Here is a 26,221-nt window from a genome sequence, read left to right on the forward strand (position 1 = left end):
GCGAGGATGTAATTATTCGTTACCGGCCATTTCGACGATGGACGATTGGACGTATATATCCAGGCCGTGTTATTTTTGGCATTTCAGGAGCCAGATGCCAAAACTGCCAAAAATAAAAATTTGAAAATGCCAAAAATAAGCAATTTTTGGCATATGCCAAAAATTACACGGCCTGCCAAATAGTGTATTTCGTTCATGGTGTTGTGTTAACAGGACCGCGTTACAAGCGAGAAGAGCGTTTTTGAAAAGCAGGTTTCATAATCTGGGTCAAGCCCACCCATTAGGGGTGAAAGCATGGTGTCCCAAATAGTGTGGGCACAGCGAGATTGAACGGCTGACTGCATTTGGTTTTACGTCATACTTTCCAATTGTCCAAAGGCAATTATAAGACCATTTTTGACCGGCTTGTCGAGCGCTAAATTTGATAAAACGGGTATCAATGAGAAGCTGCCGTAGTACTGATTATTAAAATATAAATTATATTCTGCTCATAGAACTGGAACCCCCAAAATCAACCACGATTTTTGTATTGTGATCGAGTTGAGCATTGTGACGTAACAAACTGTCTGGCTATTTCTGAGCTGCATAGTCTCGTTTTGCCAGACAGTCTTGTTGCGTCAATGTTCTTAAACAAGCTAACCTTCCCAGGACTTTTCCATGCGAGTTGGTACTGATTATACGTGGATGCTGCACATTTTGTGGTGTCTTTTGACAAACTAGCCCAAATAAAGCGTTTTTGTGACTAATTCGAGGCTGTAACTATCTATTTAGAGGACGATGCCAAAACTGCCAAAATTAAAAATCGAAAAATGCCAAAAATAAGTTATTTTTGGCAGTTTTGGCATATGCCAAAAATAACACGGCCTGTATATATCGAAGGTTTTGGCTAACCAGAGACGGTCATTTTGTCCAAGGTTTTATCGTCGCCGATTATTTTGGCACCGCACTTTGCCCAACCGCATGTTGTCTAAAACTTAATGTCTTCATGTGTCCAGGCGCGGAAGGGTTTGGGTCCGAAACATCTGTGTATCATATTCCCACACCCGCTCGTTGCGCACCCCTACACTAAAGCATCCAACAGCCTGACAACGGTCGACGATGTTTTCCAGAAAAACCAATATCGGACAAATCTTATAAATTTACGTAATACAATGTTTGGAACATTTTCATGTTTAAGCCATGTAGTGACGACTATTCTGCATGTCTCGCTTATTGGCTATAGTGTCCAACACAATGACCTCGGATATGTACAAACCATCCACGAGCGCGACGAATTTTTTGGTTGCAAGAAATTTAACCAATATTACATTAAAAGATTACTCTAGTGCCACCGAGACCCAAAATTGTTCCCCTCGCGACCCATACCTCTGTCTTATACCGTGCATTTTGTAGGATTGGGACTATAAGGCGCCGGCTGTTTCGATACGTCAGGACTTATCAAGATGTGCCAAGTTTTGGCTAGCTTGCAACGACGCAAAGTGCGCAGTCTAGAAGATCTGGACTTGAAACTCCCGCCCTAAACCTCTGCCGAAAGTGACCAACGCATGTTTGCTGACGCGATCTCTGCAGTGTTCTCTGCCATCAGACCTTTTGAGCGCTGGTAGGCGCCGATTAGTTCTGTCGCCTCATTTGGTAGCCACATTGGGTCGTAGGACACAATGCGCCTCCAAGGCTTTCGTCTGTTCTCTTCGTTTTATCTTGCATTTTTTCCTGCCAATTTTTATGACACGGTGCAAGCTGAACTGCATGGGAAGAAAACCCACGCTTAAGGCAGAAAGAGTAGGCTATGCAATCATTATACAAAAGAGCCAATTGATCATGGAATTGCCCCCCCCCCCCGGTACCTGATTGTGCTGGGCAAGTGGGCAAAAGCCAATGGAGAAAGCAGTACAATCGAAAAGTGCCGACTGCTTCAAGTGCAGAGCAGATTGAGCAGGGTTGTATATGAGGTTCACACCTGCGATCAATTACCCCCGCATGACCGGGTGTTGGGCGTGTAAAATAGGGATCCTTATAGACTAGCATATTCGCCAAAATGCTAAACAGATTGCCTCGATTTGCAGCAATTCCTATACCCCGTGATGTTTGGTTTATTATATCGGTATTGCTCTAATTATATTTGAACAGCTTTGCGGCGATTGTGCCTATATGTAGGTAGACCTATACGTGATATGCAACAAGCTTCAACTCTAAATATAGAACAGCATTTGTGCTAATGCTTAAGGAAGTGTAAATACTCGCCGAAAATATCTATATAAAGGCTCGTTCAAGCGAAATGTTCACGAAACGAGGACGAATAAGATGCTGCGTTTGATTAGTTTGATTGCCTTCTGTGTTGCTGTTGTGGCTGGGCAGGAACATCACCACTGCCGTAAGTATTATTAGATATATGTAATTGCCATCATTAGCACATTAAACGGTCATTGAATGGTCCAGGTGCAACTGTCACGCTCACAAAAAGCCTATATTGTCATGGGGCATAGACCTACGCCTAAGTTTGTTTCGAAAATGCGGCGATTTATGAATATATTCTATATACAATTATACATATAGGGGCGGTGATTGACATTTGTCTGAGTCTGTGTGGGTGGAGCCTCCATAAGTTGAATTTACATTCACCACCAATTTGACTTCGGCTGATGTAGGCCTGCGGACTCCGTTCTCCGGTGTTCTTCACTTTGTCTGAAAGCACCAAACCGAAAACCACTCTGACTTATGTAGATGAATGCGTTAGACCAGTGGTTCTTAACCTTGCCCCCAGCGCCCCCCGGGGGGCGCTGGCGATTTTAAAGGGGGGCGGAAACGCTCAGGGGGCGATATGGGGGGCGCTGGGCTCAGGGGGGCGGTATGGGGGGCGCTGGAGAAAAATGGCTTCGCAGTAGATGATGTGGTGATACGACATATCCTTAATGAGTATTCAGAGCAAATTAACACCGAAAACTTCGTTACATATAGCCTTACATATAGATTTAATTGTCCATGGGCGCCGAAATGACTGACACCGAATGTTTCTGTCTTGTCAATCTGAACCCCAGAAGACGAATTCTATCTGGCAGGGAAAATTATATGTCAGTGAAGAAATACCAATCTGAAATCGTGTGCGTCTTTTAGTTTAGTACGATTGGGCGACAGGGATATTCCTGTTGGGCGATATCCCCATTGAGCGATTCTATATTTTTTTGATATTGCAGACAGGGGGTCACGAAATAACATCATGCAACGAAGTCATACCAACGGGTTCGCCCGGCCGAATATGTTTAATTATTAGTAACGGGCCCTACAGTTTCCAAGAAACCTCACAATGTTCGCTTTAAGTTTTGATGAGTCTGCGCACACTCAACAACTCACTGCGCTGACCCTTGGACAACAGTGCGTAACGACTAAAAAAAGGTAATAACTTCGGATTTGTTGTGCGCAACGTAGATTTTCTGTGCGCAGAGACCGTGTCAGCACTGCGCACGTGCGCAGCTTAGAGGGAAGATTGCACCTCACTCAGCTCTACCGGTAAATGTGTTTACGTGAGCAGAGAGAGGATAAAAATTAATCTCCATTTACATGCAATTCCCAATGATATTGACCAATTCCACCATTAATTAGTGAAATTTTTCGCGCTTCGCGCGACTAGGCGAGAATAGCTGCCTCAGTAAATGGACACCCAATGTAGATACCTAATAGGCTATCAGCAAATAGCGGACAGCCTAATGGGGGTCTGGGAGTGAAGTCCTCCGGAAGTTTGGTTTATCACCCGATGGGGGCCCAGGACCAACGTTTTTTTGTTTTAGGGGGGGGCTGACGAAGTGCTGTTACGGCCATGATAACGAATAATTGTACCTGCGGGCACACCCGAATATGTTTACTTATTAATTACGTGCCCTTTATTTTCATATACAACAGCTCACTCAGTGCTACTGGTAAATCTGATTACATGGGCTGAGAGGATAAAAAGTTTATAGCGACTTATATATGTAATTACCACCTATTCATTCATGCATTATAGAAAATTTTGGTACCTCGGGCAACCAGGTCACACAAACTTTGCTGACCATCGAAATCACGATATGGGGTTCGTGATGGCGAAGCCCTCAGAAGTTCGGTTTATCACGCTATGGGGGCGCAAGGCAATCGTTTTTAGGGGGGTTGACGAAGTGCTGTTACGGCCCTCTCTCTTAATCATTGTCTTTATCACATTCCTTACAATATGAAGTTGGGGGGGGGGGCGCTGGAGCACGATAATTTTTGAAAGGGGGTGCTGGAGGAGAAAAGGTTAAGAACCGCTGCGTTAGACATACCAGCGATTGAGCTAAACTGAATAATCTTCGCCTTTCTCAAGTGTACCTGGCAAGGTTTGCATTTATAACAAAAATAAATTTAGAACAAACATGTCTTAAACATGGCCCTTATTTAAAGCATGTTTTTTTATTAGAAATGACGTCACGAATATTTAATTGTGGCGTCACAGTGGAACAACATTGGCATTTGAAAATGTAAGGTAAATATGGCTCCTTTGTCGAAAAATACGTCGGATCCATGTCCTAAACGGCCCAAAAATTTTTTGACCTGGTCTACATCGCCATGTAGCATTTTTACGGTCGGCGGTCATCATCATCAGAACACCCATTCCGTACCAATGATCTGTTACTACATGCTACAATGATCTATAACTGTTGAAAGGACAACGATTTCGAGAGTTTCAACCATTCCATATCGTATACGTCGACTGTATCGGATGCAAATTGTCCGTAGGCTCATATTACATGTTTTTACGAAAGTATTTACACAAATATGGCGTCATTATAAACCAAAAACAAAACATAATGTCGTTCTTTACAAAATGGCATTTTTTAGAATACCGTTTAAAACATGTTTTCAACAAAGTGTTTTAAAACACTATTTGTTTTAAATGCAACCCTAGGTGCGATAAACACCGCACTCAAATGACCTCATTGAGGAGTTGACATAAGATATACATCTTGCCTTCTTACGTCACCAAATCGTCGGATTAACCTAAAATCGAAATCGTTTTACACTTTCAGAGTCGCCACTTCACTTCAAAGCTGCAGTTCTTCAGGTAAATTGAAAATGCATTGCCATTGATGTTATCACTCGTTGGTGACGTTTCGGTGAGATGGCTGAGGTGGCTCTATAAGACATTGATGTCGCTGTATACACCTATTCTCTGTATCATACTCGTTTCCATGTTCTTTAGTACGACCATTTGACTCATCTGTATAGAAGAGGTGTTATGCTCTACGATGGTGAAGGCGAGAGACTGAGATTCATCGAAGAGACGGCAGAGAACGATACTCGCCCCACGGAAGATATTCTCATTCTCTTTCGCGAGGTGAGAGTGTTTCTAGGCCACCGCGTTTGCTTACGATCAACATTCTCTAACACTCATAAAATACAAAACAGTGATCTTTTGATGATCATTCAATCACCAGAAAAAAGAATTCGTCGTTGACATGAAAACAAAAAAATGCGAAAAGAAAGCTCCCAGCCACGAATTTCACAGAATCGGGGTGCAAGAAGGCTTCAATCCACTCCCAGAGTTCATGATCGGCGACCACCAAGACGGAGTGTTGATGACGGCATGGTATAGGCGTGAGAATAGCACCGACATGGAAGGTAAGTGCAGTCGTTATAATTATGCATCGTTTATTATATATCGATTTTGCTTGAGTGAATCGGTTGCCATCTATAAAATGCGCCCATATTTACATGGTGGCAAGCAGGGGCGATGAAGTTAACTTTCACCTCCCGGATTTTCATTATTTCATTCATATATTCATTGATTCTTCCGTTTATAGTCTCGACAACGTGTTGCTGGTCGAAGGGCACCACGCCGTTTCGAATTCACTCAATTTGAACGTTTCATGTACTGTAGCAACTTTAGTTAGTAATCCTGCTTCTCGTCACAGGAATCAGCACAGCGACGTATACCAGAGCGAGCTGTTTGCCATACGAGTACTCATTTGAAGGAACCGCTGGAAAAGAGAAAGTTCACTATCACAGAAGGTAATTCTCGTCGCCCATTTTTCGACTACTCTGTTGATCAGCTTTAGATTGGTCATAATTCGTAATTGACGTGTTTTTCTATACGTACAGGTACTATGACATCGTAGTGGATGAACTGAATCATGAAGCTTTCGCCGTGCCAAAAGAATGCGCTTCATCAATTGACGACTTCATCTTGCCTTAGAAATATATGTCGAAATAATTCAATTTTTACTCACAAGTGATGTGGAGACAGCAAAGCATATATAGTTTTCAAATAAAATTACAGTATATGTATAAGATGAGAGTGGTATGTTATCACACTTGGTCAATTACTACGTAAGGTCAATGGTCATTGGTCATGGTCATGCATTGAAGTACTATATGGTGATTTGTAGCTATATAAAATACATTTGCTACTTCAATCAATCAATCAATCAATCAATCAGGTTTAATAATATTTTCATCGTTTCAAAAACATCACAAGACTGCGATACAATGAAAAGATAGGAAGGTGTCGAAACAACTTGGAGTAGCCTTTAAGATCAGACACCCCCCTTAGCCTAGGCGAAGTAAATAAGAGGCATGCACACTGAATGAAAAGTAATGCAGAGAATATAAGGCTTCCGCTGATGTCAGCCTGTCTGCATTCGCCAATGACCTTTGTGTAGCCTACGGCGCACGGATCCTTTAACGCAAGAGTAGCCAAACAGTTCGAGCTTAAGCAACATCAACATTACATGGGAAATTATCAGAACACAGATTAAAACATTAGCATAGAGCAGTGGTTCCCAGCCTTTTCACCTCATCGCCCCCTTTTCAATCTCTACACAAATTTTTGCCCCCCCCCCATATTTACGGATCTGAAAAAATAAGACATGTAAAAGGGAAATTTATTCACCTAACTCTGATCACTATTATATTTACTAAAAAAAAAAAAAATTCCGAGGTGGTATAGGACATAGGTGCTCGGAAAACCGATTGCCCCGTCTACTTTCCGTTAAGTTGACCTTTTTGTCCGCGCCATACGCATAATAAGCCATCTTCGCGTGCATTTTTTGTCCGTGTTAAATAAATATATCTCACTGGACGTTCTAATATTTTCGCCCTCTAGTCGCCCCCTGTGGTATTTTCGCCCCCTTGTTTCCTAAAATCGTCCACAGGGGGGCGATATCGCCCACGTTGGGAACCACTGGCATCGAGCATCGCATCATCTCTTATCACACAAATAAAAGCATCTTATCAACTTGATAAAGACAATATTACTTCTGCAGAACGCAGCAATGAACATGGTGTGTACCTGTCCTACCGCGTATATGTGCACTTGTGCAGTGTGCACACTCCATCGAAACATACACACGCATATTTATATAACACAAACTAACTTTAATATTAACATTTGACCTGCATGACACCAGTTAAATATCTGCATGCGGTTAGTATTTAACGGTCTGGCCATTTAAGGTGAGCAACTAAGTATATTCAATTAAAAGCGCTAGCATAGCCTACTTCACATCGCAATTATCTAATTCCGATTCGCGGTAAGAGAGAGAGAGAGTCTTTATTTTCATCCAACCAAAATACATAACACACGGCAGTGGTGGTGGTACAGAAAATATGCATGCACAGTAGTAAGGTGGGCATTAACGAATTAATACTTTTTTACCGATACTCAAGTAGGTTTTGTCTATACTTGCACCATGTACTTTGTGATAATTTACATTAGGGATGCTGCGAACTCCCGAAAGGTTCTTGTTCGTGTGAATGCGAACTTTTTTTGAAAGGTTTTATGTGAATAATGTGAACGCGGTCGTGAACCTATGACGTCGCGGGACGATTGCTAATTCCAACCCTACATTTTCGACGACTCAGGCCACAATGCCGAAGTACATGCTGACTTTTTGAACGTGACCAAATCTCAACGAGGACTTGCAGGAAAATATATTACGCCTTGACGGTCTCTAGACTAGATCGCGCAATGTATTCATATGTCATGATCAGACTCAGTGGTGGCCCTACGAACGGGGGGGCCCTGGGCGAGACTTACCGGGGGGCCCCCCTATAAGTATCTAGCCGTAACTTCTGGGGGGCTCCGCCCCCCTGACCCCCCTTTCCCATCTGTTATTATTATCTATCTTTCACCACGGCAGGGTTTGGCTAGTTGCTGGATTCGGCCATGTCTATTATTGCATGTGTGCAAGGATAGACTACATCAAAACTAAGTAATTATACCGCATGCAGAGACGTGTATGGGACTTTTCTAACAAATGCAGAGATTTGATGATGATTGACACATCTGTACGGAATCATATTCTTGCTTGGTACACGGATTTCCATGTATATTCGTTATTATTCTTGAAAAAAGCGCATAATCCGGGCGACCGCCCACCTCGCCCACCCCAAAAGCCACCACTGACAGACTATTGCTACATTGAAATTGATCAGAGTGAAAATCGGTTTTTGTAGTTGAAACAGATATTACCTCAAAACAAGTTATGCAGAGGCCAACATCCCAATCGGACGGATGTGGTTTTTATGATACAATAAACATATCAAAACAGGATAGATCCCGTACGCCTCATAAGATTGTTTACATTAGACAACGATGCATTCTCTATAATGTGTGTCATTAACTGATTGGATAAATAAGCAAAATTCGCTGACTACAAACACGTAGTGTGTTTCGTTGTTGCTTGTGTGGTTGCGGGAAAGCTCCCGGCGCAGAGAGTCACTTAATATGCACAAACCACGGGCGGGCAACATACGGCCCACGGGCCGGATCCGGCCCGCGAAGGGATTTTGTCCGGCCCGCGGAGAGTTTTCCGTCTGACACGATATTGTGGCCCGCGGCCCCAGTCTGCCGAAGTTTCCCAATACTTACTACGTCAAATTTTAGTGACTGTATGTTATAATATACGTGTATGCGCAGCGTGCGAGTAGACCTTACTCGTAAGTTCGTCGAAGCGAGAATACTTGCATTATCGGCATTTACGATGTACTCAACCCTAATATCGTTTGTGGTAATCATGGTGTTTGTCGACTAAAATGTTCATTTACACCAGGCTGATATTTCTTATTTTTCATTCCGTAACGGCCGACTTGTAGCACGGCACACTTCTACGCTTTTGTAAGACGTGGGGTTACTATATTTTGGAAATCTGAAAAGAGGACACTTTTACAAAATTTTCAGACTTGCAAAACCGGAGGAAAATCCTGAAAATTTTTTAAATTTTCCAACTTCGCGGTCGGTTGACTAAAAAAAGAAAGGTCAACTTTCTCGCTCAGCGCCAAAAATACAGTTTTCCTTTCACATTGTCAGTTGGTTGACTAAAAAAAACTTTCCGGCTCATCTCCCGAAATAGCCGCTGGAGCGTTACTTCAGCGCTAATTTACTGTATCTCAGTCGATTATGACATATTATTTACCAAAATTCTCAAAAAAGTGGACAAACCCTCTTAAAAGAGGACTATGGTAACCCTAGTAAGACACCGCTTATACCAGGGTTCGCCGACTCAAAACGGGTCGCGACGCTATCTCATCACCTACTCAATCCTAATGAATTAGGGGTACCGGGGTTATCGAACTCCTTGAAATCTTAATAAGGGATTGCACCGTGTATTGACTGATCAGATAGAAGCAGACATGGCGGCGCCTGTATGACAATGCTATTCTCAAATCCACATTGTCTTCGTCACTATTGGCGAGAAATGACTTTGAAGTGACATTGCTGTCGTTAAAATACATTCATTAAATACGATTTATTCCTTGTAGCCTATATGTGGATAAATGGTCGAATAATGTATCCATTCCGCAACCCGGCCCGCCAAGTACTTAATTTTCCTATATCCGGCCCGCCGACTGGAGAAGTTGCCCGCCCCTGGCACGAACGGAAAGCTGAATGTTTCTAGCAAACTTTTCTAACAAATAATTTTTGAAACTGGCAAGGTGCAAGCTCGCTTAGTGTTGAATTTCTTTTCATGATGCCAGCTTCCTGCGGAGAGTGGTTCAAGTTGAAATGCAAATAATTTCAGTCAAAAATTTTATAAATGACGTGAAAAATTGTAATAGATGAAAAAGGTTCACAGTGGGGAACCTGCCAAGGTTCGTTTGCGAACGCGAACCTCCAAATTTCCGACGTTCGCACACAGAACGCGAAGGTGAACCTCACGCTCGCACCATCCCTAATTTTCACCACTTCCTATTCAGCAGTTTTGAAGCAAAACAATAATAGGCTACCTTTTTCCGTTTCGTTTTTCAAGTAGAAAGTAACGTTTGGATAAATTGACATCACATTTCTAAGTGAATTTGGAATAACGACTATATGCGATATAGCTCTTGCATACGGTAACAAAACATTTTTACCAACCGCGGAACACGTATACGCTTATCTGCAAGTCTTCGCGGAACCCCCAAAGTCAAAAAATCTATCACAATACACATCTAGCTATACATTTGATACTTTATTACAGATTATAGTGTGTAACACAGAGTGTTAAAAGAACGAAACCATTAAAATATAATTTTCACACAACAGGAAAATATCATAATGATTATTATTTACTGAAAATCAGTGCGTCTTGATCCTCCCATTCAAATACCGGTTCAGAAATAGGAGACTTCGCCTTGGAAAGTGCCATCGTGTAGTTCGGTCGAAACACAACAGCGTGATACTAATTGGTTAATTACAAATGAACTTATAAATATTGGAGATAGAATTGGCGTTTCAGATGGTCGTGGTTTCGGTTTCGAACCCCAACCTCCCCGCGTACGCCACGACAAAGCGCACACGACGCTCACCACAACTGTCACAATTTAACTACTGATTGGGCCTATAATTGCCTGTAACAAATGATGGCCAAAACAAATCATATGTATATGTGTTAAGTGTGCGTCTTGACCTCCACAGAACCCCTGAGACTGGTTCATGGATCCCCTAATGCTGTTGTTCTCAAACTAGGGGCGCGTCCTCCTGAGGGGCGTGAAAGTATCATAAGGGGGGGGGGCGAAGCTGCGGTCAACTAAAAAATCTTTTCGCGCTCCGCACGATTTACCTCCAATTCATTCATATTGCTCCGTGTATAGTCCGAATTTCATGTCTGAATATTCTCATATCAACACTCATGACCTTTCATGTGATCAAACTATCCGCTGGGATTGCTAGTAATCTGGTTGCATTTTGTGATATGACGATAAGGGGGGAGGGGCGAACTTTTTCACTATCATATAGGGGGCATGTCTAAAAAAGTCTGAGAACCACTGCCCTAGTGTCCGAGGAACACCGGTTAAGAACCGCTGACACGCCCCCCGTTAGAATCTAACACGACACAGTCAATGCGTATATTATTCATTACGAATATATTATGGTAAATAATACGACGAAGTTGCAGAGCTCGTTTTTCGCAATGCCCCTGGGCGTAATCTGATAACATTATAAAGTAGGCCTACATCATGATTGCAGCAAATATCTTTACACGTAGTAATGCTAAGTAAAACATGTTTCAACGGGGTTTGTTTTTAATTTTAATTTTACTCCTCGTGCTGGAAGTCATAGATGGAGCCTCGACAAGGCCAGGAAATTGTGAGTAGGCTATATAGCCTATGCTAATATATATATATATATATATATATAATTATAGATATATGTTATTTTACTGTAATTTGTTTGTATACAAGTAGGCCTATATGAATGCTCCACCTGACATATTTAGTTGTCTTTAAAATTAAAGAGATGCATTTATAGTGAGTCACTATAACAGTCACTATACCACATGCGATTAGACGAAATATGGTAGCGTAAAATGGAGTTCACATTTAGAAAAATGGCACATGTAGCCTAATACGCTATTTCGTAATATCTGACTGACGTGCATTCCGAATAAAGCAATTGAAGTGAAGTAGCTATTAGGGTTGCATTTAAAACAAAAATCAATTTAGAACAAATACGTTTAAAACAAGGCTCTTTTTAAAACATGTTTTTTTTCAAGTCATGACGTCAGGAATATTATGGTATAATTAGACAACGTTTGATAAAGACAACCTTTTTTTTCAAGAAGGCATTTGTTTAAAACACCGTTTAAAATATGTTTTAAAAAAGTGTTTCAAAACACCGTTTGTTTTGAATGCAACCCAAGAAGAAGCACTTTCCCCATATATGTTTGAGATGAATTTATATGTCCTGCCTTTCTACCATCTTTATTTTTCAATTTTGCAGCGTGTGGCCTTATTAAACTCAAGGCTGGCAGAGTCACCAAGGAGTTCACTAGCCCCGGATATCCAAGATTCTTTACAGCGCAGACACAATGCACGTGGCTGTGAGTATGCAGACAACAATTACATTTACCCCATATCCCAATTTATCTATTCTTAGTAAGTTGGTTTGCTCTGAACGATCAAGTATTGTCAGTCACGACTACCTCGTAGCAAACTTGATACGCGACGCTGACATAGAAAATATACATCGACAGTGGGGGTGTCAAACTCAAATCGGGTCGTGGACCGGATCGAAACCTTTTGATCGCTTGCGGGCCGGGCCTGTCAAATAACGCGGCTATCTTACTCTCAAAACCCTACCTCACTCTATCACTATAATGCTTCATTATCAAGCCTATACAGAATATATTATATTTCTGTCCATCCAAACTTTCAAAATTCGTTGAGTGGTCGATTGAATACAGTTATTAATCATAACACAGTGGCTTAAACTTGCAGGTTGTTATTATATAATTATTATTACTTCACGATATTTCAGTGACGCTTATCGCCAGTTTTCCCTTGTGCATCACGACATTGATATTGTGTGGTTCAGTTTCAATAACTTTGTATCTTTCGCTTCCTTCTCATTCGCTTCAATAGTTCACTTTCACTCTTCAGTCACATACTCTCTCGCATGCATTCAGCTTCGGGTCTCTGGTGCCGACTTTGTACAGCGTGTGGCTTACTGTGTGTCAGGGCTTTTCGAGACACAGTTAGTACAGCGGGATCGGAGATGAGAAGCCCAGATAACCTGCGACACATAAAAACTAGCTCGAACTGGGGTTCGAACCAGCCAACATTGGTGTCTTACTGCAGTCGTTTTACTTGCGGGTTGTGACGTTACAAGTTGGAATATTTTTATGCGAGGAAGACGCGGACATTCGAATTATTATAAAATTAACTTTCTGGTGTCTAAGGCCGGGGACCTTTTGAATCAGAAGTTATACAGTGGTACCCCACATATATTTGCATTATATTATTTGTGTAACTATTATATTGCAGTGTTGGGATCAAGTCACTACCTTCGAGTCACGACTCATTTCGAGTCATTGCACATTTTGACTCGAGTCAAGTCAAGTCAATCGATTTTTTTCGAAGGTGACTCGAGTCAAGTCAAGTCACTCGATTTTTGGAGGTGACTCGAGTCAAGTCGAGTCAAGTCAAGTCAAGTCACGAGTCAAGTCACAATTTAAGTCAAGTTGCCTTTTCGAAGTATGAGGCATGATTACGTCATCACATGTTGTTAGCTGTCTGAAATACAGATGGAGTGGTCATTGATTCCGAACCGGTGAACGAATATAGAGTTAAATATACAGACAAGAAGGCGCTCACATATACGTACAACTGTTTAAGTAATTGCATCGCCTCCAGTATATATTTACCAGACAAAATAGAGAATAGAGAATAGAGAAGCGAATGGATAAGATGCAATACATTACCCATTTACAATTCGAGTCTGCACCAATGGTTGTAAACTATATAAACTATATTCGAATTTAATTTCAACAAGGTTAAGGTAAGAACAGAGAACAGAAATATACATTTTGCTATTTTATTACTTTACTACTAGTTTACGACAACGTAAGCTGTAAGCTTCGATCACTTCGTTTGCGGTCGATGTTTGTTTGTGAGAGAACAATGGAGGCTCAGTGAAACGCACGATCATTGAATGATTGGTCGCTTTCACGGGTTACACCAGCGTTTCGCGAACAATCCGAACATATGAAAGATACAGTGATTTTTATCGACACCGATTACTTGATGACTTGAAATTGACTCGTAAATATTGCTCCGAGTCACAAGTCAATCCCAAATTCTGATGCGCCGAGTCAAGTCAAGTCAAGTCATTTTAGCAAAGTGACTCGAGTCAAGTCAAGTCATACGAAAAAGGTGACTCGAGTCATCCCAACACTGTTATATTGTCTATGTAATTTGCACATAATGGTTTCGTATTGGTATTTTCGCCTTCGTGTATAACTATACTTTTTGGTCAATATTCCCAGACAACTCTGAACCGAGTGCGCGATTTGATGACTTCGTGGAATTTCGTATCGATGTCTCAATCTGATTATTGAATATGAAAACGCAGTAGGCCTATTGCCCTCGAGTGGGTATAATGTGGCACCTAAGCATACTCGACATTTGCTTTCTTTCTGGTTTATCGTGAACGTAGGCTAATTCTTATCAAAAGTATCAACTTTCGATAGCAATGTGCTCCAAGTAATACAAGTAGATTTTTCATTTACTCAGAAATGCTTCGCGGCAGGATGAAATTGCCTGGCGGGGCGTGTGTTTGACACTCCTGATCTACAGTATCTAAATCAGAGGTACTCGACCGGGGGTTCGCGAAGCATCTTCAGGGGTTCCGCGAAACCTCTAAATTTGCAAAATGGTTGATATCAAAATTAGTATTTCTTTAAATTAGGAAAATCACGATGCAGTTTCGCTTCATAACTGCGCTAAAACTTCAGGACTCGCATCAACAGAATGTCTTCCTCAGATGAAATATCCTACTGTGCAAACTCATTTTAATTGCCAAATTGCCAATAGCCTACTACACAAACATATTGCTGTTTAGAGATGTTTTGTAGGGGTTTGTGGAAAAATAAAAAAAAGTTCGAGTATTAAGGTCAAGCAGGGTGACTTCGAAATATTTGCAAAACAATTTGTGTAACTCGTTACTCACACGACGCACCGTGCGTTGAATTACGTTCTCATTCGTTTGAGCATATCTCGTTGTGGGTCGCGCAATGAAACTTGGACGACTGTGGTCGAGAACTGAAAAAGGTTGGGAAGCACCGATATACGTTATATATGTTCAGAATCGAGGCGCCCGGTGGAGAAAGAGTGAGACTGACGATACACGATTTTTTTCTGACAAAACAGGCGCGATGCGAAGGTCAATACGTTTTGTTCAGTGATGATTTGACCAGCCACGCTTATGGCCCGATCTGCGGAAGGAGGGGCCGAGAGGAAATTATTTCTGTAGGTATGTCCGTTGCAGGTCCGACGCATTCCTATCAAAAATATATTTTCGAATGTTTTTAATCCCAGGAAACAAACTGAGAATAAAACTAGAATCGGATGCCATCAGCAGAAGCAAAACTTACAAAGGATTCAAGTTTCTGTATTCGAAGACTACTGACAAACCAACGTTATCGAGTGTGTATACAAAAGTCGTTTAAGAATTTCAATCGTAGGAAATATTCGTCGTATCTTCCATTCATATTTTATGGTCGTTACCAATATTCTATCAAGCTACTCCGCGATGGTGCCAAGTGAAGTATAATGAATTGAAAAGGCCAAGAGTCATTCCGACGAACCTCACGAAATGCGAACATAGAAATACGAGGGCGATACTGCCAATCCCAACATGCCGTGAACTAAACGAAATTGAGATTCGCGCAGTTACAGATACCTAATTTTCAAATACGTGTGACGTTGGTACATCACAATCGATTATAGCACTTGCAAACTCTTCGATGAAGCATCGACTATATTGTCCGCGGATGAGCACTGGGCAGTTTTTTGTAAATCTCAAGCTCACTTCCGTAAACATGCATTTGAAATTTTGATACAGTTTCAATAATGAGCTGGTATTATGACGATAAACCATCAACAATTTCTGAAAACCGTGTTGCGCATCGCTATTTGGAAACGCTATACTCTCCAACCTTCCCCACTTTCTGGCATGTCAATTCTGAAAGGGTATCGATTCCTCCAGTGCGTGACAAAGATGGCACATGGAAGAAGTTGATCACAGCCGGAACTGCACCCCGAACCACCACGGCGAAGCCAACAGTTGTTTCGCCGACTGACAACATTGTTGACGAAAACGACAATGCGAGAATCAACGAACGCAATCAACGGCAAAATGAACGACATCGCGACGAAAGCACGCGCACTAGCGGCGACAATGTTGACGACAAACCGGCCGAGAGAACCGTGGCACCCACGCCGCCAAAGAAAAGAAAACCTACGCGAACAGCAAGGTAACAAAAATCAACTTTTCGGAATGTTTATCTCGGGGTTGAAAGTGATGTCTCGTTTAGAATTCCACCAAATCGACGGGTTATCCGGAAGCCAGTGATGAAATATCCAGTACCGAGAAGTCAGTCATTATATTTAAACACATTATTCATGTACCGACACACCATCTTAGATTCGGATGGATATTTGGTCAAGAATTTCATCAAAGATTGACACTGGCTGTGTGGTCAAAGTAGTCAAGAAAGCTACTCAAGTAGAAATAGAAGTAGCGACGAAAAAATCTACTCAAGTACGAGTAGAAGTACTTCTTACATAAGCCACCTAAAACTACTTGAAGTAGAAGTAGAATTACCTGACTTTAAATCTACTCAAGTAAGTCAGTAGTTTCGAAAACAGTCTTAAGTCGTTCGAATGGACTGTCAAAAGCTACAAATCGAGCTATGCGTAAGGTGCAGAGAGCTTGATTAGTATTGATGCATCCCAGGAGGTATCAATTTTCGACAGAATAAGCATTCTTTCGCATCATGGGATGCAAATAAAGTATTGATATGAAAATGCGATACTAACCATTTGCTTACTAGAAGAACCCGTTTTAGAGAATATCATGACATGGCGCCCTACCCCATACCATAATGCCCCAAGTTTAGGCGAAGACCAATACGCAGAAGTTGTATCGAATACGGTTTCAACACTTTGCGCGATTAGTATATACGTTAATAACAAATTTTGTGGATCGTAAAATTTATATTTAGTGTAGCTTATTTGTTTTCGGAAAATAAAGGCATTACTACTACACTTGCTTTTATGCTTCAACGTGTATGTTCTGCAGACAAAAGAACTGAAAGTAATTAGAAATCAAAGTATGATACTCGGAATTGAAAGGGAAATACGAATACCACTTCTAAAAAGCGGAAAATGTATTTAATGTTTTTGTCCATAAAGCTTCAATGGTGATCTGCTAAAACAGGTGCAGGCCTAAGGTTAAAAAAAGCCGGATTTTCCAGATTAGCAGGACACGTCATGGGTTGCTAGATTACGACACGATAGGTAATTGCTAGATTGCGAAACGGTAGTTTCAAACGTTATGGTGGGCCATATTTGCTGTGATGAAATATTTGATATGGGCGACAATGCGGTGTGAGCGGAACCAAGCAATCCGGTACCTAAATTATATTCACTCATACTTTTGTCAAAACATATTTGTCACTCCATAACTGCTGTGCGCGAAGCGCAACAAAATTTCTGACTTTACTTGACTTCTATGAATATTAAATGTTGGTACTCCGTGAAAACAGCCCCGAAATTCCTCAGGCTATCTTTCGTACTGGGGGATTAAACTACTTCTGCTTGACCAACTGAAAATAGCGAATAGTAAGTAAGTAGATCACAAAATATTACGAAGTAGAAGTAGAGAAAATCAGATCTACTTGAGTAGGTACCAGAAGTAGAGGAAAACTACTTGAATACTTCCAAAAAGTAGAAGTACTTCGTTACTGACTACCTCTGAACACTGCGTTTGCAATTGATTTATATTGAAAATTTATGATAATACATTAACGATTATGATAAATATTTCTTAATATAATTTTTCTACTTTTTATCTGGATATAATAGGGCCTCCAAGAAGACGAGAACCTGCTGAAGATACCAAAAACGAGGATGGGGGGCTCTCCACTCCGCAATATTTAACAATTGTGGTTTTTGTAATAATTGCGATTGTGGCATTTTTACTGATCTTCTTGAAAGTCAGGTTGGTACAAAGTAAAGCCTCTACATTCACGAGATTATTGCATATTTAGGTTAAGACCAGCTATATATAGTCTAACATAAACGCATAAGGTGAGTATATTAACATACGAAATCCATATGCAATGCTAGAGCTATAGGTTCTTGTAGAACCGGGGTTGGCAAACTTTTTTTCTCGGCAGACTGGTTTTAAAATGGAATTTTTTCACCGATCGGTCTTCAAATACACAAATGAAACGTCTATGGCCTTTTCGTGCCAAACACTCCCACCAGGTTTGGTGCGATTGAAAGTATAATAAGGTCAGACCGCACTCAAAATCAAAATTTCAAATATATTGATTTTCTTATGAAATTCCATATATAAAATTTGTTTCGCGTGTGGTAGGCTACTTTAAAAATCCGAATTTTATTTTTTTCAATATCAACATTCAAGTTCCATATCCAAATAGGGATCTCTAATCTAGATCATAATTATAAATAAATGACACTGCAATTTTTTTCGTGCCCAATTTGTGTCGTGGGTTCGTATCTATTTCTGCGATTACAATAAAATTAGCGACTCTCATGAATAGGATGACGCTATAACGGCGACAAAGGTTTCTAATGTCTTTTCGGTAGAGTCAGCGTATTCCGGCAGCACTTTCATAAGAATATTGGCAGAGTCGTTGTATTAAATGCAACTTGATTCTACCATCATCTGGTTACCATGTATTCGAAAAGAAGGGGTATTCGATCCAGCCTATGCCACTGCCAGCAACACACATATCTCGGTTAACGGGATTAGCTTGAATATTTTTAAATTCTTGTCAGTGATCTTGGCCACTATAATTTTAAATATTCACGTAATTTGAAAATGTATCAAAACTTTCCGCCGACCACTAACGAACTCCAGTGTTCCACTGTTGTAGAACATCTCTTTTCAAAACGCCCAAAATACATGGAAGTGATGCTATGCTATCATCTTCAAGTGTTTACAGTGGTATGCAGGGCCAAAGCACTTTGTCAGCCCCTTAAACGCTGGTCTTGGGCTCCGGAGGGTGATCAACCAAAATACTGCGGCTTCGCCCCTCCCCATCATACCCCCTGTTTACATAGGCCCTTTATATACAAACAATACGCAAAAACTCACCCAACCTAGTATCTGCAGCGAACTAAGTTCGATAAATAATACGCGATTCACGGACGAGTCAGAACAGGTGACGCCAAATTATCTATTTATATACATCGACCTACCAAACACCAAAGTCGCAGAATTAGTGCTAAGAAAGTTAATGGGGATCCGTTGTCTAGTCAAAATAATGAATGAAATTTTCAATAATCTCATGTATTATTACTACAAATTTTATCTTACTCACCCCACGTGATCATATGCACCGGTAGAGCTGATGGCAGTATCTGGCGTCTTCGAAAGTTTAAGACACATATATCATATTCTCATTCATCTCAAGCCATTGTTTATGCCTGTTAAGACCTCCCGTAAAGATTGTCGCTATACTCAAAACATATTGGAATCGCCCACACACCGGGCCAAACTAAACTAAAAATTCTTTCGTGAGACGCACATTTCCTTCCATGGCCCATGAAATACTTTTCCCCCATGTCGTGTCAGGTGTCACCATATAGATACATTGGGGCACAACCAACATCTCAATTCATTCTTTGAAAATCGACTGTGTAAGTGGACAAGAGCTGATTTTGTGTAACTTGTAACGTCGGTAACAATGTAAGCTTGATTTGTCACCAAAGGTAAATATAGATGTAGGCGGGACGATCTCATTCTCATTGCAACTATATTTTTTAATAATCTCTAATTATGATGTGGACAGGGGTCTTGCGCTTTGATTACTCTTCAGCTGATTATTTCTATCGGCATTTTCCTGCATGATCAATTGATCACTCACCACGTATCTGCTTTTTTAATACAGAAAGAGAAAGCAAAAAAAGACTCTAAGCAAGACCAGCTCTCAAGACCAAGATCTAGAACAATCACCAAAAATTCAAACTCATTTCAATGTTAATTCTCACTATCGGGAACGTAATGACGATCCCAGTTCCTTCAATAATAATAAAGTAGAGGCTCTGCCTGGAAGCACCAACGAAAAGAGTCAAAAAGATACCAGTCGTAATAAAGCTGTCAGGGGACGACAAAAACGTGACCGGACGAAACCAAGACGGTTAAGGGATAAATCCCAGAAAAAAGCAGAGCCAAGTAGGCGCTACCCTTCCGGTCAGCGTGAAAAGATAAAACGAAGACATAAAGGAGAGAATCATCGGTCGTATGTGAAGAAAAGGGAGGATAGGGTTGTTGCCGATCGTCATAACCGAAAATCGAAAAATAGAAGTGACAGAAAACGACACCGTGCTGATGACAGTGGAAAACCTGAAAGAAAACGCGATAGTAGTCAGCGGTCCAGCGCTATTTTAAAAAAGAGTCGTCAGCGACAGCGGCCACAAAGAAAGAAACCAAAGCCTACTGATGAAGCTAAAAGCGTCAACAATTCAATTTCTCGCCCGACGCAGCGAACTTCACAAAAGACTCGTTCTTGAGACAATGCGTAATACTCCTCTTCTACATTCTTCAGATTGCAGATATCCATGAGCATTGAGCATAGTCGCCGACTTACGCCGACATCGCGAAACTAAATAGCATCGAATCGCTGCAAACAGATTTTAACGTGCGTAATTGATTCCCGCTAATACTTGAACGTAACGATCAGAAGATGTGTATCATGGCTTGAGTTTTGAAAGACGACAAAGGTTTGAAATCGGTGCCATGGAGTTCGGACATTTTGATTTGCGAAAACTGTCGCCAAGACTGCGTAGTACGCCCGCGTATTTAATTGTTCACCAGAGATCAGGGACTCGCTAATTGACAGTACTCCCCGACTCTCGTCAATACGAAGAGATTATATGATCGCCATTTACACATGTAATTGATCCGAATTGAATTGATACTATATTGGTAAATTTGAAAAAAATCAAAATCCCCCTAACTTTTCGACTGGATGCGCGCCGAGCGTGTGCTGAGAAGCACCATCCTAGATCTCCTCTCCCGATCAGGCGCCCAAATAGACGTTATGCTTTTCTGAAATCTAAATTATGTGCGCCCATATTCGTTTGCAAAACCACTCGTGAGCTAGCTAGCTTCGTGATAGTCTTGGTAATCGGAGCGCGAAATTGGCGGGTGTGTTGGTGTGTGCCTGCAAATTGGAATTCATTTCTGCGCAGATTCGTTTCTCTAACAAGGCTTTGACAGTGACATTATTCGGGAAATGCAGCAATACAGCTTAAACACCGATATAATGAGAAACAATTGTCGCGACGAAAGCTACTCAATACGGTGTCAGACTAAAAACCCATTCGTGGCGATACTGATTAGAATACACGCTTTCTCATTTGCCATCATCTATCTTTCTTGTTGTCTGCTTGATACATTCGTAGTCCGAAATTGTCGCACAAAGTCATTTTCAGTGTTCCTTCCATTATTAACGTGCAGTAGGCCATGTCATGCCAAATTTTGATGCATCACAAGATTCTGGGTGGCACAAATTCTGATTTTATTAGATTCGTTTGAACAGGGAACCTTCTACATTCCCGTAACCTTGATTGCTGGCTGTACTCGTATCGAGAACAACAATATCGAATATTAACCCAGCAAACACTAGATGTCTTTTGAACCTGTCAGGATATCTTTTTCTTGTCCAGCCAGGTTCAAATCATATCTTGTGCATGCTTTGTGCTGAAGCACGACTTAAATATATCTTTTTCATCTCCAGTCATGTTCAAATCATATCTTTGTGCAAACCTTGTGCTGAAGCACGACTTAAATATATCTTGTTCTTGTCCAGTCAAGTCCAAATCGTATCTTGTCCATACCTTGTGCTGAAGCACGAATTAACTATATCTTTTTCTTGTCCAGTCAAGTCCAAATCATATCTTGTCCATACCTTGTGTGCTGAAGCACGACATCAATATATCTTGTTCTTGTCCAGTCAAGTCCAAATCATATCTTGTCCATACCTTGTGCTGAAGCACGGCTTAAATATATCTTGTTCTTGTCCAGTCAAGTCCAAATCATATCTTGTCCATACCTTGTGCTGAAGCACGACTTAAATATATCTTGTTCTTGTCCAGTCAAGTCCAAATCATATCCTGTGCATACCATAGCAATTTGCAACGTAGCTACGTTGTAAATTGCTATGTGCATACCTTGTGCTGAACCACAACTTTTCTTGGCCAAATTTTGTCGAATGCTGAAAATATATTTGTTAGGAATATCAAATTCGATTATTGCTTCCTATTATGGTAGAGTGGTGTTTATAAATGTACAGTAGATTGAACAAGTGATTTGTGGTACAGAACTTCAGAATAACGCGAAACAATAACTTCATATTGTTAATTTATTCGCTAAAAGCTTTTCGACTAACTCTCATCAGTAGCGAACGTTAGTGATGGGGTGAATCAAATTCGAAATGTAAGAACTATTTTGTCTGTATGACGTAATAATAACAAAAACAAACAACTAGTAGACGGGCTAGATACGGTAGTAACGGTACAAAACAAACGTTACGAGTACATATTCGGTTATAAATAACCGAAAACACAACACATAACATTAATGAAATATTCCAAGAGTGTAGAGGCGTTCCTTCTGGCGACAGAGAATCGGCTTTCGTAGCTTTATGATCGTAGATTCCAGGACCTTTAAATGAAAAAGAGAACGGCCACGAGCAAGTATAGAAAATTGACTGTCGTTGTAATGATCAGCACAATCTGGATGGGATAAGAGATGCTGTCCAATAGCCGAATTACAAGCAGTAACTTGATCATAATCACGCAGTGTGTCAACAGACTGCGATGAAGGAGTTGGAGAAACATTATTTATTCTAATTTGCCGTGGTACATGCTGGCGAATTCTTTGCTGCAAGCGCTGAGACGTGCGACCTACATACCGACTGTCACATCGGCACGTGTATTCATATATTATATTGCTTTGATTTGTCGCAGGTAGCACATCCTTTTGTGTTGCAGGCATCAGAGATTTCGTCGTGAAGATTATCTGAGGTTCTACTTGTGAAAAACAATGGCTCACTGACGATTTAATTTGTTTTTCAAACCTGTTGGACACTTTCCCAATCCAAGGAAGATGCAAATAAACAGGACATTTTCTAGGTCCGAACGGTTTAACTTTTCTGAAATCTTTGAGTTTACGATCTATGGTCATTTTAATGATATGATCAGGATAACCATTTGACTGAAAGATTGACCGAATGTTCTCCAATTCAGAATCAAGTTTGACTTTACTACATATCATCAGAGCCCTGTGTACCAGAGTTCTTATCAAATTTACTTTACGTTTTACTGGACAGAAAGAATCCCACGAAATGTATTGCCCACTGAATGTAGGCTTACGGTAAACTGATGTAACAAAATTAGCACCCGTCTTTTCCACTAAAACATCAAGGAATGCTAATGAATTATTAACCTCTTTTTCCATGGTGAATTTCAGTGATGGGTGAAGACCATTCAATTTGCTCAGAAACAAATCACACTGGGATTCATTTTCAAATATGGCGAAGGTGTCATCAACATATCTTTGATACATTAATGGTCGATCAATATCTTCGAATAACCGTTTTTCGTAATACCCCACAAAAATGTTAGCCAGAATGGGACCAAGCGGCGATCCCATTGCAACACCGTCGATTTGTGTATATATGGTGTTATTGAAACTAAATTCGACATCACAAGTGATCAATCGCATTAATTTAACAAAAGAAGACCTTGAGAATGGAGGAGATGGAAGGACACCACCATAGAGTTCATTGGCACAAATCTCTATAGTCTCTTGAACTGGCACGTTCGTGAATAAACTAGATATATCAAACGAACACATAGAGATTTCGGACTCATCGAGATCAACATTACGAATGGTATCAGCAAATGTGAACGAGTCACGAATGCAGTTACCACCATAGAGCAAACTCACCGGCTCAAGATATCTCGCAATCCACTTCGCGACTTTGTGATACGCTGATCCAACCATCGATAGTATCGGACGTAAGGGTACATTCGATTTATGGGTCTTCGGAAGACCATACATACGTGGTCGAATGGAGCCAGTGGGTCTGATATCGTCGTATTCAGCAGAAGAGATTTTTCCCGCCTTCTTGAGGGTCAATAGTAGACGCTGAATACGAGCTTCTATCTTGGAGGTGTTGTCATTGTCACACGCAGGGCCAAGGATTTCAAATTTAGACTTGTCGCCGAGAATTAAATCCATTTTAGAAATGTAGTCACACTTATTCAAAATGACTACACCAGATCCTTTATCAGGTTTGGTTATGTGAATTGACTTATTGGATTTCAGGGATCTGATGCTCCTGTAGCAATCGGACGTCATCGTGAAATCACTTCTGTCGATTGGAGTTCCACAAAAACCATGCGCTAAGCTACTTAGTTTGGCTTTAAGGGCCACAATTTTCTCACTGTGTTCCTTTGCTCTGCTTTCATCATCAAATTTCTGGTGATGATGTGACAATTGTCCAAGTAATACCTCAAATTCAGCAAAGACTTCCTCACGCTTGATTTCTGTCGGTGGCACAGAAAAATCAAGACCAAGAGATAGTACCAACTCTTCTGTGCCACTCAGCTCATAGTCCGATAAGTTGGTAATAACCTTACTACCAGCAACTGCCTTGGTACCGTATCGTGTCTTGAGAAGCAAGCTGATGTTACGCTCATTCTGCCGTACCTTCTCATCCTCTTTACGTGCATCAATTTTGGCCATATAACGACAAAACCGTATCAGGTCAAAATAAGATAAAAACTGCACTGCCTGCTGCTTAAGCTTGGCACAACGTTGCGTTACGGTACTCATCTCTTTTATGCTGTTCTCGATCTCATCATGTAAAAATGCACTCTCAATCCTGGAGTTGATGCGAGCACGCGATTTCTCTATCCTCGTCTTCAGAAACTTTGGTACAACTCTTTTCTTTATACAAGCCTTAAGAAAGGCTACATGATACCGCAGATTTCGAATTTTCCCCCGAGTTCTGACCAACTTATTAAGGATCTCCAATTGTTGGTCACTGTACCTTTTGCGAAAGTATTTGAACAAGTGATTTGTGGTACAGAACTTCAGAATAACGCGAAACAATAACTTCATATTGTTAATTTATTCGCTAAAAGCTTTTCGACTAACTCTCATCAGTAGCGAACGTTAGTGATGGGGTGAATCAAATTCGAAATGTAAGAACTATTTTGTCTGTATGACGTAATAATAACAAAAACAAACAACTAGTAGACGGGCTAGATACGGTAGTAACGGTACAAAACAAACGTTACGAGTACATATTCGGTTATAAATAACCGAAAACACAACACATAACATTAATGAAATATTCCAAGAGTGTAGAGGCGTTCCTTCTGGCGACAGAGAATCGGCTTTCGTAGCTTTATGATCGTAGATTCCAGGACCTTTAAATGAAAAATGAAAAAGAGAACGGCCACGAGCAAGTATAGAAAATTGACTGTCGTTGTAATGATCAGCACAATCTGGATGGGATAAGAGATGCTGTCCAATAGCCGAATTACAAGCAGTAACTTGATCATAATCACGCAGTGTGTCAACAGACTGCGATGAAGGAGTTGGAGAAACATTATTTATTCTAATTTGCCGTGGTACATGCTGGCGAATTCTTTGCTGCAAGCGCTGAGACGTGCGACCTACATACCGACTGTCACATCGGCACGTGTATTCATATATTATATTGCTTTGATTTGTCGCAGGTAGCACATCCTTTTGTGTTGCAGGCATCAGAGATTTCGTCGTGAAGATTATCTGAGGTTCTACTTGTGAAAAACAATGGCTCACTGACGATTTAATTTGTTTTTCAAACCTGTTGGACAAGTCTAAATTTGAAATCCTTGGCCCTGCGTGTGACAATGACAACACCTCCAAGATAGAAGCTCGTATTCAGCGTCTACTATTGACCCTCAAGAAGGCGGGAAAAATCTCTTCTGCTGAATACGACGATATCAGACCCACTGGCTCCATTCGACCACGTATGTATGGTCTTCCGAAGACCCATAAATCGAATGTACCCTTACGTCCGATACTATCGATGGTTGGATCAGCGTATCACAAAGTCGCGAAGTGGATTGCGAGATATCTTGAGCCGGTGAGTTTGCTCTATGGTGGTAACTGCATTCGTGACTCGTTCACATTTGCTGATAC

General features: G+C 40.9%; 3 protein-coding genes across 3 annotated transcripts; 2 read left to right on the top strand and 1 right to left on the bottom strand.

The window, feature by feature from the left end:
- Positions 1–2,219: 2,219 nt before the first annotated feature.
- On the top strand, positions 2,220–6,294 carry LOC145441199 (mammalian ependymin-related protein 1-like). Its single transcript, XM_080319013.1, has 6 exons — positions 2,220–2,371; positions 5,034–5,068; positions 5,207–5,341; positions 5,442–5,625; positions 5,919–6,015; positions 6,106–6,294. The coding sequence occupies exons 1-6, from the start codon at positions 2,302–2,304 to the stop codon at positions 6,197–6,199; spliced, it is 615 nt and encodes a 204-aa protein (XP_080175139.1). The 5' UTR covers positions 2,220–2,301; the 3' UTR covers positions 6,200–6,294.
- A 5,142-nt stretch (positions 6,295–11,436) lies between these two features.
- On the top strand, positions 11,437–21,218 carry LOC145441211 (uncharacterized). Its single transcript, XM_080319028.1, has 8 exons — positions 11,437–11,572; positions 12,206–12,305; positions 15,069–15,235; positions 15,301–15,408; positions 15,971–16,238; positions 16,299–16,357; positions 17,851–17,986; positions 19,908–21,218. Exons 1-8 carry the CDS (start codon positions 11,488–11,490, stop codon positions 20,527–20,529), a joined length of 1,545 nt encoding a protein of 514 aa, XP_080175154.1. The 5' UTR covers positions 11,437–11,487; the 3' UTR covers positions 20,530–21,218.
- Positions 21,219–22,364: 1,146 nt separating this feature from the next.
- On the bottom strand, positions 22,365–25,888 carry LOC145441213 (uncharacterized). The gene is made up of 2 exons (XM_080319030.1): positions 23,972–25,888; positions 22,365–22,684 (listed from the first exon to the last, which is right to left on the bottom strand). The coding sequence occupies exons 1-2, from the start codon at positions 25,148–25,150 to the stop codon at positions 22,598–22,600; spliced, it is 1,266 nt and encodes a 421-aa protein (XP_080175156.1). The 5' UTR covers positions 25,151–25,888; the 3' UTR covers positions 22,365–22,597.
- Positions 25,889–26,221: the final 333 nt, after the last annotated feature.

The sequence above is a fragment of the Botryllus schlosseri genome, chromosome 6 (genome assembly GCF_051294905.1).
Source record: "Botryllus schlosseri isolate E-star chromosome 6, Bs_hap1, whole genome shotgun sequence".
NCBI classification, from domain to species: domain Eukaryota; kingdom Metazoa; phylum Chordata; class Ascidiacea; order Stolidobranchia; family Styelidae; genus Botryllus; species Botryllus schlosseri.

Excerpts from the sequence above, each read along its gene's own strand:
- LOC145441211 (XM_080319028.1), top strand. The coding sequence starts at position 11,488 with ATGTTTCAACGGGGTTTGTTTTTAATTTTAATTTTACTCCTCGTGCTG. Across the intron at positions 11,573-12,205 it reads CTCGACAAGGCCAGGAAATT|CGTGTGGCCTTATTAAACTC; the intron begins GTGAGTAGGCTA and ends TCAATTTTGCAG. Across the intron at positions 16,239-16,298 it reads AAACCTACGCGAACAGCAAG|AATTCCACCAAATCGACGGG; the intron begins GTAACAAAAATC and ends TGTCTCGTTTAG.
- LOC145441199 (XM_080319013.1), top strand. The coding sequence starts at position 2,302 with ATGCTGCGTTTGATTAGTTTGATTGCCTTCTGTGTTGCTGTTGTGGCT. Across the intron at positions 5,069-5,206 it reads TCAAAGCTGCAGTTCTTCAG|TACGACCATTTGACTCATCT; the intron begins GTAAATTGAAAA and ends CATGTTCTTTAG. Across the intron at positions 6,016-6,105 it reads AAAGTTCACTATCACAGAAG|GTACTATGACATCGTAGTGG; the intron begins GTAATTCTCGTC and ends CTATACGTACAG.
- LOC145441213 (XM_080319030.1), bottom strand. The coding sequence starts at position 25,150 with ATGAAGTTATTGTTTCGCGTTATTCTGAAGTTCTGTACCACAAATCAC. Across the intron at positions 22,685-23,971 it reads TTGCGAGATATCTTGAGCCG|GTCCTGGAATCTACGATCAT; the intron begins GTGAGTTTGCTC and ends TTTCATTTAAAG.